We start from the raw sequence: 13,369 nt of genomic DNA on the forward strand, positions 1-13,369 counted from the left end.
TTTTCTGAATTTGATGCAAAAAGTATTAATACTGCCATTTTGGTCATAGGATTTGGGATTATTTCTTAAAATATATGAATATACTTTTTTTTACCCCCCCATTTTTAAAAAATAAAGGCAGTTTCTATTTCTCATGCATCTTTTAAGTGATTGAATTGAAAAAGTCAGTTAATCAAATCCGTCCCATCTTGCTGTTAGCATTTTTAAATGAATTTTTAGTAGTCCATCTCAACAAAAGGAATTACCAGCATGGGTAATGTATTTAGTGGGATAAAAGTAATCCTGCTACAGGGATAGTGGTTTTTGAGCCCAGATCTTTTTATTGACTTGATTCTCCAGTCATACATTCATCTGCTTATCTATAGGGATGCTAAATGTCTATTACTTGCTGTAAAAATATATTTACCTGGATATTTAAGAAACCCTCCAAATCAGGATATCTGAACTAGTCATATTAACATTATTATTATCCCTTATATCTGTAGTATTTTAAGTTTTCAAAGCAAGAGGAAAGTATTCTTATACGTTAATGTTCCATTTATTTAAAGGTCAGATTTTTGACAGCACTTGCCTTCTATAGTCACAAACCTGAAACACAATATATACCAAGTATTATGTTAAACATATCATGCACACTACCTCATTTAACCCTCAAAGCAACCCTAAGGTAGGAGTATCCTTATTTTACAAACAAGGAAACTAAGATTGAAAGAGATTGAATAACCTGAAGTCACACAACGCTTAAGAGGACAATAGTTACAAGGGGGGGGGGAGGGGATGAAAAGAAAGAAGGGAAAAGAAAATATACTGAGCATTCTAAGGCCATTTAATGAAGAAACAAACAATACTATACATTAAACCCTGTGGTCCTCATTAAGATAGCGTTCAGTTAAAGGTTTTGTTTTGTTTTGTTTTGGGTTTTGTTTTTTTTTTAATAATTTTAGTTTGGGTTGTTTTATTTTTATTCATAATTTCTTTTTTTTTTTAATATTTTATTTATTTATTTGACAGACAGAGATCACAAGTAGGCAGAGAGGCAGGTGGCAGGGGCGGCAGGGGAGGCGGGAAGCAGGGAGCCCGATGCAGGGCTCAATCCCAGGACCCTGGGATCATGACTGGAGCCGAAGGTAAAGGCTTTAATTCACTGAGCCACCCAGGCACCCCAAGGTTATTTTTTTTTTTAAAGATTTCATTTATTTATTTGACAGACACAGATCACAGGTAGGCAGAGAGGCAGGCAGAGAGAGAGAGAGGAAGGGAAGCAGGCTCCATGCTGAGCAGAGAGCCCAGTGCGGGGCTCGATCCCAGGATCCTGGGATCATGACCTGAGCCGAAGGCAGAGGCTTAACCCACTGAGCCACCCAGGCGCCCCCAATTAAGATTTTAAAAGAAGGACAAATTAGGTTTTGTAAAATATTTCCAACACAAATAGTTTGAGTTTAAAAGGAAACCTGTTGATCCAGAAAACTTAGGTGTAGTGTATTTTAAAAACTTGTAAAACTTGGTCAGTGGGGTTTTTTATTGTTGTTGTTGTTGTTGTTGTTTCCCCAGAACTGCCTACACAGAATGGCAAGGATTCCTTGAAATATGTGTTCTCTAGAATTTACCAAGCTCACATGGACCCCCCCTTCTGGCCTGCTGGTGCTTTATATACTAGAATCTTTTAGGAATCACCAAGCCAGATCATGTCATGTGAGGGAAGCATTTCCTGTTATTCATGAAGATAAATCTTAACTTTGAGTCTGGCTAAAATTCTGTGTGAATAGTTTTAAAAGGTGAGAAATCATTACAGTGAAATGGCTAAGAGCATGAGAATTAGGTAGACCAGGGTACAAATCCCAGTTCATCTACTTACTGGCTCTGTGACTTTGGGAAGTTATTTCTAATTGGTTAGTCTTGGTTTTCTTATTAGCAAAAGGGAAATACTGTTACTATCTCATAGGATTGCTTTAAGGTTATATGATATAGTGCAGTGAGGTAGTGCACATGAAGTGTTTAGAAAAGTTCTTGGTAAAGAATAAGCACCCATTACTTTCCATTAGTGTTTATTCTTCATTTACTAGTGTCTAAGAAGTACATTATAATACACATTTTCCTATTAAGTTGTGAGAAATAGAAATCATCCTGTTCTGATGGTAGCTATGCCATCTTTAGGTTCTTGGGGGCAAGGAGAAGACAGAGACTGTTTGGGATTGAGCAACTTTATAAATTTGTTTTGGTATCACAATCAGTGCCATTGCCATGAGAGTAAGTAGTATGACGTTTCAAGTTCAGTTCTCAAGGGAGTGACTTTAACAAAAATTTAATTGGGTTAATCCCCACCTTCTGCATTAAGCATAGTTTGCAGTTCCCTTCTATCTAGTACAGCCAGTTATTGTCATCATCACCATAATAACCCATTTTTTTAAAATTAAGTAACATTTTTATTTTTTTTCAGTATTTCCTTATTTGCCCTCTAAAACTTTTTTAATTAACGTATAATGTATTATTAGCCCCAGGGGTACAGGTATGTGAATCGCCAGGTTTATAGTTCAGAGCACTCACCATAGCACATACCTTCCCCAATGTCCATAACCCAACCACCCTCTCCCTACCTCCTGCCAACCCTCAGTTTGTTTTGTGAGATTGAGTCTCTTATGGTTTGTCTCCCTCCCGACCCCACCTTGTTCCATTTATTCCTTTCCTACCCCCCAAACACCCCACGTTGCCTCTCAACTTCCTTGAATCAGTTTTTGTTTTTGTTTTTCTTTTAAAGATTTTATTTATTTATTTGTCAGAGAGAGAGTGAGAGCAAGCACAAGCAAGGGAAGCATCAGGCAGAGCAGACATTGGGAGAAGCAGGCTTCCTGCTGAGCAAGGAGCCAGATGTAGGGCTCGATTCCGTGACCCTGGGATCATGACCTGAGCCAAAGGCAGACACTTAACCAACTGAGCCACCCAGATGCCCCAAAAACCCGTATTTTGTATTGAGTAGTAGAGGTGTTTTTTCAGAGAGGTAAAAGAAATGAGTTCCAAATGCTAGTTTAATTTTTATTTTATTAATTCATCAGATATTTAGTGAGCCCTATCTTTTCCCCAGGTGATAGCTAGGTACCATTGGTGAATAAGTATGGTCCCTGCCTTCATGGCTCTTAAAATTGAGTGAGAGAATTTATACCCAGAATTTTGTTACATATAATCACACCTAGTGCTTTGCAGGTCTAACCATTCAGCATTTGAAAGCCACCATTTGGATCAAGCCCCATATACTTTTTTGGCCCCAAGAGTCATGCTAAGAACTTTAAATACCTTCTCCTGTGTCTAATAATAGATAAAACAGTAGATAAAAATGAAAATCACAGGACACATGACACTAAACATGCTTAATTTTATTGTCCAAGATTTACAAAAGCAACTTTCACATTTATGCTCTTTTACTCTGGTGAAATAATGTCGTCTCTTCATAAGAGTGCTGTATTAGGAAACCTATATTCTGGTCCCTGTTATATTATTGTTAGTTTAGAAAATCACCTCCAGAACCTCCCCTTCACAATTTGTAAAATGGAGATAAAATCACTTGTTATGTCTATTCTTAAGGTTCTTTTTTTTTTTTTTTTAAATATTGATTTCTTTATCTGAGAGAGGGAGAGAGAGTAAGAGTGCACCTACGGGGAGGGTCAGAGGGAGAGAAGTGAACTCCATTAAGCGCAGACCCGAATGTGGGTCTCAATCTCACACCTTGAGATCATAACCTGAGCCAAAATCAAGAGTCAGCTGATTAATTGACTGAGCCACCCAGGCGCCTCTATTTGTCAAGGTTCTTATGAAGATCAAATAAAAATAAGTATAAGCAAAGTCGGAAAACAAGTTTAAGACAATAATACTTTAGGGGCACTGGATAGGCAGGAAGAAGTAGATGCTAGGAATATTGGTTTTTAAACACTACAAATTTACAAGTTAGATGGTGTTTAAATACTAATTTCTGATGATACATGTGAAGCAGTAGGGCAATGTGTGCAGTAACTTGCTAGAATGTACATGGTTTATTTAGAATATTTTAACTGTTAAGAAATTACGTTACTTTGGATACTTTTGTTCTAAGAATAAATAATTACATGTGCATCATAGAAATATTCTGGAAAATGGAATGCAAAAATTTACAAATGATCTTATTTAACCTCACATTGTCGATTAATTTATTGATTAGGGTTTTTTTTTTAAGTTTTTTTTTTCTTTTTTTAAGTAATCTCTACATCCAACATGAGGCTTGCAGTCACAACCCCAAGATCAAGAATTGCATCCTTGGGGCGCCTGGGTGGCTCAGTGGGTTAAGCCTCTGCCTTCGGCTCAGGTCATGATCTCAGGGTCCTGGGATCGAGCCCCGCACAGGGCTCTCTGCTCAGTGGGGAGCCTTCTTCCTCCTCTCTCTCTGCCTGGCTCTCTGCCTCCTTGTAATCGCTTGCTCTCTGTCAAATAAATAAATAAAATCTTAAAAAAAAAAAAAGAATTGCAAACTTTTCTGACTGAGCCAACCAGACATCCCTGGTTAGTGTTTATTTTGTGCTTCTGTGGATTTAACATGGATTACTTTTAAACTAAAGCTATCTATCTATATAGAGAAAATTGACATTTGAAAATTTATTTTAGCCTAAATCACAGCAATAAATGGGAAGAATTCACAAACATAGCTTTAACATTAGTTTTTATATTCTGTATGTATAAAATAAGTGAAGGTTTGATTATGATTTCTCTTTTGTTTATTTCTATGTGATTTCAGTCTGAATCTAAACTTTATAATGGCTCAGAGAAGGATAGTTCTGCTTCAAGCAAGCTCACAAAAAAAGAATCTCTCAAGGTTTGTTTCCAGTTATTTCATAAATAACGTTATGCTTTGCATGTGCTTTTGAAAATGGGCTAACAAGATAAATATGTGTCTCCTAAGGAAAGAAAAATAGTATCCAGACAGGCACACATAAAGAATGTTAATATTTGTATGGCACACTGGAGTCAACAGAGGAGGCTACTTGATGACTGTCCAGTGCTGCCTCGGGCCTCAAATGGCCGTGCCTTTGGCTGAGGACTGGATAGCTCTGCACAGTTGTACCTAGTTAGGCACATCACTGTGTTGTAGAACATGTAATGGGAAGCTCTAGTGCTTTTTGAAATTCAAGTTTACTAACTGCAGGGTTATGGGCTGAATTTGACCCACAGGTAGATATATTTGTTTAATCTATACAATATTCTAAAAATTTGAGGTAACAAATACAAGTTCAGCTTTCCAACCTCTCTTTAAGAAATACGGCCTTGGGCTTGCCTTCCAGAATGGCCACAGGTCCTGGATCTTCAGAAATACATGCTTTCTAATTGACTCTGATCCCTGCGTGGTCTGTTTTACCCCTTTTTTTCTTATATCTGATCCTGGATGCATTTATGTTTATAATCCCATATTAAATCAACTGTTATTCAGATATGCATATTAATAAAGACTAAAAGTTTGAAGTTTTTTAGCTGTACAATTATTTAAATTTTTTTAGGTTTATATAGTCTTTTTGTCATTAAGTGCAACTAGGAATGTTTTATAGCTAAAAGAAATGTATCACTGATAGTTTATCACCACTCTTCTCCCATCCATATAATAACAACAAAGTAATAATAAGACTATATTAATCCACTGCAGCCTTCCCAGATTATCTCAGAGGTAACATATGAAGGTATTTTGATATTTTGAATGAATTAATATCATTTTATGATTTCTTAATTATTTATACCTCATATCTTCATATCAGGAAAACAAAATTGCCATTTGAAAACAAATGCAGCATTGTTTGTAATATGAAAAAACTGATAACAGAGTGGATTTCCATCAGTAAGAGAACTTAAGAAAAATTATAGAAGCAGTTAGCATGATCGTTAAGAGCAGGTCCTTTAAAGCCAGTCTGCCTTTGATGAATCGTGCCTCCATGACTTACTAGCTGTGTGATCCTGGGCAAGTTACTGTTTGTGCCACAGTTTTCTCATCTGTAAAATAAGGATAATAATTGTCTTACTTTCTAGGGTTATTGTGAAGATTAAATGAGATAGTACTTGTAAAGTGCTTAGAACAGTAACGGGTATGCAGAATGTGTCCAGTAAACATTAGCTCTTACTGTTTTTTTCATACTATGAAGCTTATGTGGCAATTAAATGAATGAAGTAGGCATGGAAATGCTCCAAAAAATATTGAATGGGAGAACTTTTAAAAAAAAAAAAAAGTTTAAAAAACAAAGCCACGAAGGCTGTGTATTTCTATAGATTATATACATAGAAAAAAACTGAAAAGATAGTGTTTTCCAAAAGTGTTAATAGTGGTCAATTCTGGGGATTGGAATAGGATAGGATATAATAAAGACAGCTTTTAGCTTTATTTGTGTTGTTTCAAATTCTTACCATGAGAGTGGATACATGTAGTATTGTGTAATTTAAAAAAGATAAAATTCTTCAAAAAGATAACAGAGAACTAGTGATCAGAAAAACTAGATTCTAACCTCTAAAAATTCCTACCAGCTCTTAAAAAGTGTTTTTTTTTTTTTATCCCAAGAAGCTAGAATTCTAAAACAGGTTTAGAATCTTATATTCTACATGTTATAGACCTAAAAATCTTGGAAAGAAATTGCCCATTATTCTAATGAATTTTTAATTTTTCTATTATTTCTGTAAAATAGGTGCAAAAGAAAAATTACCGAGAAGAAAAGAAAAGAGCCACAAAGGAGTTACTCAGTACAATCACAGATCCTTCTGTTATTGTTATGGCTGATTGGTTGAAGGTCAGTTTGCATTGAAAGCTTGAATTCAAATTGCTGGATGTTTACCTACTGGAACAGGAAAGCCCAGAGTGCACCTAAAGCCTTCAAGACAAAAACAACTCCTGGGATGATTGTTTATCACTGGCAACCTATTAATTGTATCCCAGAGGTTCTATGTTCCAGTCTTAATGGGGAGAAGGAAACTTAACGTTGTCTGTCTTGAAATAACATTAAATATAGATAGCAGTTCTTTTTAAAAGGCTTTTTAGTTTGTGTGATATTATACAGTCTAAAGAAATATTTTGCTGTTCAGACTGTCATTTAATATTATTATAGACTTGGTGTATGCATTATTGAGAAGATATGAAATAAAGTTCATGTAAAAGTTATCATTCAGAAAGGATTAATTTTTAGAAAAACATGCATATTGATGTTTCCATACCTTATTTTGGCCTCTGGTTATTTCCACTTACTTTTATTTCCTTTTTTATTATCCCCCACTATCCTCCTTCTCATTCTTACCTGAAGAATATTCAGTTGGAATCTTTCAGACTGATGCTAAGTTTAAGCATGATCTTGTTCAGACTCTGACTCCTAGGAAATTTAGTACCTGACCTTAATCTAAAAATCACCCCAGCCCTGAAAGTTTTCAACTCTCCCCAAAAGTTGGTCAAACCTCCAACATAAAATTGTTAGATCTTTTGTGGAAGTTCTCTCATTAAAATGGGAACCTAATGATAGTTTTCTTGTTAGTTCAGGTAGTACTAGGGTTTTCTTCAGTGTTGTGCTGAAAACACATTCTGACTTACTTTGACTCTACTTAGAAGTCTTTAAGCTCCATGTCTCACTTGGGTTTTTCAGAGCTAAACTTCTTTCTCTTGTCTTCTGACATTGGATTCCTGCAACTAATCCCCTAGAAGTCTCCAACACCTCCCCTGCCTGACTTTCTAAATCATACCTTCATTTTGATATTTGCTATCCATGTTCTATTGTCACATGTCCCAGATCCAGAATGTTATCTTAGGATAACTCTTTTGCTTTTCTTGTCTTTCCATTTCTTTTACATAAGCACATACTTTTCTCAAAGATATTCTCTTTTCTTCATTCCTGCTCAAAACTCCCCCTTACTAATTTTTTCTTCTTTACAATCACTGTGGTATGCCTGTTTCAGGGTTAGGAAGTCCTATATTTATTTCATAATTCATAAAAGTGTGTTGAGAGAGCAGATGTTTTACAGTAAATAAAAATGAGGATAATTACTAGTTTCTATTCTAAATATATTAGCATTCTTTTCAGTATTGTGAATTCAGTGACTTGCATAGAAACATTTTTAATGGATGACAGAAATAGAAATTGATAGGAGAAATAGTTATAAACCTGTTATTGACATAATATTAAACCCTGTGATGAGGAGCATTTTGAGACTAGAGAAAGAGATTCCGGTAACTGTATTTTTAAATTCCCCCAAGAACTTAAATGGCCCACTTTAAGTAATTACTAAGAACAAAGTAATTTAGAGAAGGTAATTTTAGGGGTTAGAAGAGAGTTCTTCCTACCACTCAGTGAATATTTAGGGAATAAACGCCTGGTGGTTGTGCTAGCAGTGATTTCAGCACTGTTGATGTAGTGTGTGTGTTGGGTGGGGGGCATCTTAAAAGGTGGAATAATCTTGGGATGCCTGGGTGGCTCAGTCAGTTAAGTGGCTGCCTTGGGCTCAGGTCATGATCCCATAGTACTGGGATCAAGTCCCACCTCGGGCTCCCTGCTAAGCCTGGAGCCTGCTTCACGCTCTGCTTGCTGCTCCCCCTGCTTGTTTGCACAGGCGCACGCACTCTCCCCCCGCCCCTCTCTCTAACAAATAAATAAAAATCTTTTTTAAAAAGGTGGAATTTTCTTATACTCTCACAGATAAAATTACGATAGCTGCTAGTAAGAGGAGAATCTCGGTACTAGGAAAGTATGTTTTAATGGCTCCTGAGCTGGCCTGGAGGGTTAGGAAAAACCATTCTACTTGGCACATTATTTTGAAACTGTTAACTAGTCTCTGGCTAGACTTTAAGTTACTCAGAGGCAGGAGCCATGCTATTTTTACCTTTGTGTGCAGGTAGTAGCTTACCATTTAGTAGCTTAAAAAAAAAAATCTACTGAGTCTAAAGTGTATATTTTGTGGAAATTTTAGATTAAAACATCCTATTTGCCATTACTGAGTTTTTGTATTGCAGAGCACAAAGAAAAAGAGCTTTATTTCCTAAATCAACTTATCTTTCTGTAGATTCGTGGTACTCTAAAGAGCTGGACCAAGTTGTGGTGTGTTTTGAAACCCGGTGTGCTACTGATTTATAAAACCCAAAAAAATGGTCAGTGGGTAGGAACAGTCCTTCTGAATGCCTGTGAAATCATTGAACGTCCATCAAAAAAGGATGGCTTTTGTTTCAAACTTTTTCATCCTTTGGAGCAGTCTATTTGGGCAGTGAAGGTAAGTAAGTGCTTGTTACATAGGTGAAAGGTAAAGATGATAACCTGTGAGTTTCAAAATGGAGATAAATCAATCAACCTAATGGTTTCTGACCTCGGCCAGGACGTCTAAATTTGCTTGTTTTTAAGTGCATTATTCCTCTTTTTATCTCTACCCACGATGAACTGTGTACACCAAAAGGCTTTGTTTTTCTTTAAGATCTAACTTAAAAATGCACTACATGCTAATAAAACAAATGGATTTAGTTTAAACTTTGACAAAGCAACCGTTTTAGTTTCTAAAAAGGTCAGTTTTACAAAAATAAAGGGTTTGGGGGAAGCCACCTAATTGAGACTTTGGGTTAAACAAAAGTAACTTCAGCTTTTAAATATTTCTTGGTATTGCTTAATTAGGCAATATATATACACCTATAAAATACCTGGACTTTTAACCTTTATTTCAGTAGCCTATAGTCATAGTGGGACTAAATTCAGGATTAGAGAGTTAGTTCCATTCCGGGATTAGGCATTTCCCACAGGGAAAGAATTTAACCCAAAGAACCTCTGTTAATTATGCATCATGTCATTCTCAAGTGAAAAAAAAACAAATAACTTTCAAAACCTTTTATGCACAGTATTTATTCTTCACTACTACTCTTAGGGATTGTAAGAATTATAATGAATTTTTAAATTATTAAAAAAGATTTTTAATGTCAAATTTATTGAATTCTCAGTATTGTTGGAAGGGAGGGAAATTTGTCCATTAGATGATCATCAGAACATTTCCACAAGCAAATTATGCTTAGGACATTGTTTAAACAGCTTTAAAGTCAGTATTCTATGATAAGATAAAAGTAATATTTATCAGTTCTTACTTTGTATAAGGAACTCTTGAGTACTTTTGTGGACTCTTAAAAATGCTCATACCTTAGCAGATTGTAATTTTCCCTGTTACCCATATAAAGAGATTGAAGCCTAAATAGGTTACTTAAGTAATGTTTCTAGCATGGAACCAAGCTCAAAACCCAAGCAGTGGGACTGGATCCTACTCTCTGCTGTTCTAGGAGCTGGCCTATAAAATATAAAGCTATTTGAAAATACCCAAGTGGTATTACAGGACTTATTAAAATTATATTGACTTTTTCTTTTTTGTTTTTTTGTTTTTTTTTTTCATTTTGAATCTATATCTTCTTTATGTTTATGCTTCTCAAATTCATTTTATTCTTTGATCTTATAACTTAAAATTATGCTTTGTCTGTCAAAATTATGCTATTAGTTCTATCCTCAGATTTTCTTTCCAGGGAAGAACTGGGTTCACCTGAGGTTAGCCTTGGTGGTACTAATTACTATAGAGTTCTTGGTGCTGTATACTCCTGAAACAAATAACCCTGGCCAAAAAACAGCAATAACAAAATTTTCTTTCTGGAAAAATAAAATTACTTTTTTCATTGGTATTTTATAACAATTTTATCAATGGTTGTTGAAATGGAGATTTTTTTCCCTATATCTAGTCAAAATTCATTTTTTTTCTTATAAATTATATTTCTAGCTTTTTTTTAGGTCTCTAGAAATTTAATATTATTTATCTTAGTAGTATTTGTGGGATGGAAATTTCTCTTTTAAATTAAAGTTTGGTCTAGTATAATAAGTTGCAGGTTTCTCTTTACTACATGAATAAGTTAGCTATAAGTTATTCAGTTTTCTGGTAAGGAGGAATGTTTGTTGAAAGAGGAAAACTTTTCTTAATACTTACCATCTGCTTTCTTAAGCATGGGATTAAAGCATGTTCGCTTTTAGGTTATAACCCATACCCATCTTAGATTGTTACAGGTAATAATGGATAATACCAAGTTGAGATTTCATAATACCTACTGTATACTGTTTATTTTATTTTGTTTTAAGGGTCCAAAAGGTGAAGCAGTTGGATCTATAACTCAGCCCTTACCTAGCAGTTATCTGATCATCCGAGCTACTTCAGAGTCAGATGGTAAATACAGATGTTGATGGATTTGATTTGGGTCCTGATTTTTTTTTTTAAAGATTTTATTTATTTATTTGACAGACAGAGATCACAAGTAGGCACAGAGGCCGGCAGAGAGGGAGGGGGAAACAGGCTCCCTGCTGAGCAGAGAGCCCGATGCGGGGCTCGATCCCAGGACCCTGAGATCACGACCTGAGCCGAAGGCAGCGGCTTAACCCACTGAGCCACCCAGGTGCCCCTGGGTCCTGATTTTTAAGGGTTTATTTTATATGCCACTGTGTATTTTCCTTTGGGGATAATCTCTTTAGTATGGTATTTGCAGCAGAGGTATTGTAGTCATAAGTTGCTTATGATACTAAAATATCAATAACCTTGTAGACAAACAGGGAAATCTGATAGGAAGGAAGCATTGTAAAATCAAGTGACAGATGGGCAACCTGAAGTTATCTTCTTCATCCTCCATTAATGCATTAACACCTTTTGACTTTGTTAGTGTTCTTCGTGGTAACTCATTAAGTTTTATAATTTTAGAGGTATATTTAATATACTATTTGTATTTTATTATAAAAATTAACATTTATGGGGTGCCTGGGTAGCTCAGTTGGTTGAGCGTCCAACTGTTAGTTCTAGCTTAACTGGGAGATCAAGCCCCATGTCAAGCTCTGTGCTCAGCAGGAAGTCTGTTTCCTCTCTGCCCCTCTTCCCTGTTCTTGCACACGTACTCTTTCTCTCAAATAAATGAATCTTTTGTTAAAAATAAATTAACATTCAGGGGTACCTGGGTGGCTCAGTTGGTTAAGCGTCTGCCTTTGGCTTAGGTCTCAGGGTCCTGGGATCAAGCCCCACATCAGGCTCCCTGCTCAGCGGGAGCTCCCAGCCAGCCTCCCTCCCCCAGCCTGCCACTCCCCTTGCTTGTACTCTGTCTGTGTCAAATAAATAAAATTTTTTTAATTACCATTATAACACATATACACTGTTTTGAGTTTTTTTATGTAAGAGATTCAAGTACAAACTTTGTTCTGTGCCTAGTAACTTAATACTTAATTCTTAAAACAATATGGAGAGAATAAAACTTATGTTATAGCAAAGCTAACTTTAAACCTTAATAATTGATAATGGATTTCTTCCTCACTTTAATGTTTCATAATTTAGCTTAGCCTAGAAAATCTTGTAAGTTTTCAAAGTTTACTTTACCTGATGATGATTTTTAAAATTAAAATACCATAGGCACAAGCTTACATTACGAAAAGTGTTTTACGTGACTGATATTTCCAGCACATATTGAAACATATATATACATTTTTAAAAGCAGCTAACAGGTTTTTTGTTTTGCTAATACAGTTCTAAATTTTAATTTTAGGGGTGCCTGGGTGGCTTAGTGGGTTAAAGCCTCTGCCTTCGGCTCAGGTCATGATCCCAGGGTTCTGGGATTGAGCCCTGCATTGGGCTCTCTGCTCGGTGGGGAGCCTGCTTCCCTTCCTCTCTCTGCCTGTCTCTCTGCCTACTTGTGATCTCTCTCTATCAAATAAATAAAATCTTTTAAAAAATAAATAAATAAAAATAAATAAATTTTAATTTTAAAAATTAGGTTTTAGTGTTTCTACTAATATGGCAGTTCATGATAATACCGTATAGGCATTTCCATGACTCAGAAATTTTCTTACATGTAAGTAGAATGGATGGTAAACCTTTTATCAACAACAAAACATCATTTTGATAAGTTTGTTTATTAGAAACCTAATGTCTTCAATATATTTTATGTGCCTTCTTTGGTAGTTGCAAATTATACTACCTGTTACTGTTCTAAGATTTTAAAAATAAAGTACATTTATTTTAGATTAGGTGTACTTTCTAATGCATCCTATATGCTGTTCATTTACCAGTGGTTACTAGATGCTTTGTCTGTAAAAAGCACTTGTTAACATTGGGGAGGGTATGTGCTATGGTGAGTGCTATGAATTGTCTAAGACTGATGATTCACAGACCTGTACCCCTGAAACAAATAATACATTATATGTTAATAAAAAAACAAAACCACTTGTTAAAATGAAAAATTGCATAAAATAATCCTTGCAAGATTTTTTATTCAAATTAATTTTGCCAGTTCATGTTTCTCAAAGAAATAATAGTATGCTTAAAGGTTAACGGTGTTAAATTAGGATGGTTACTGGTT

At 35.4% G+C, this 13,369-nt stretch overlaps 1 protein-coding gene across 2 annotated transcripts in view; it reads left to right on the forward strand.

Annotated features, from left to right (window-relative positions):
* The window catches only part of OSBPL8 (oxysterol binding protein like 8), a 150,258-nt gene that overhangs the window by 107,363 nt on the left and 29,526 nt on the right, over positions 1-13,369 (forward strand). For both annotated transcript variants that reach the window (XM_080810442.1, XM_080810443.1), the window contains 4 exons: positions 4,757-4,834; positions 6,681-6,782; positions 9,034-9,237; positions 11,118-11,202. In XM_080810442.1, coding sequence (XP_080666568.1) covers positions 4,757-4,834; positions 6,681-6,782; positions 9,034-9,237; positions 11,118-11,202 — 469 coding nt within the window. The remainder of the gene's footprint in view (positions 1-4,756; positions 4,835-6,680; positions 6,783-9,033; positions 9,238-11,117; positions 11,203-13,369) is intronic.

Source organism: Martes martes (assembly GCF_963455335.1).
Source record: "Martes martes genome assembly, chromosome: 8".
NCBI lineage: Eukaryota > Metazoa > Chordata > Mammalia > Carnivora > Mustelidae > Martes > Martes martes.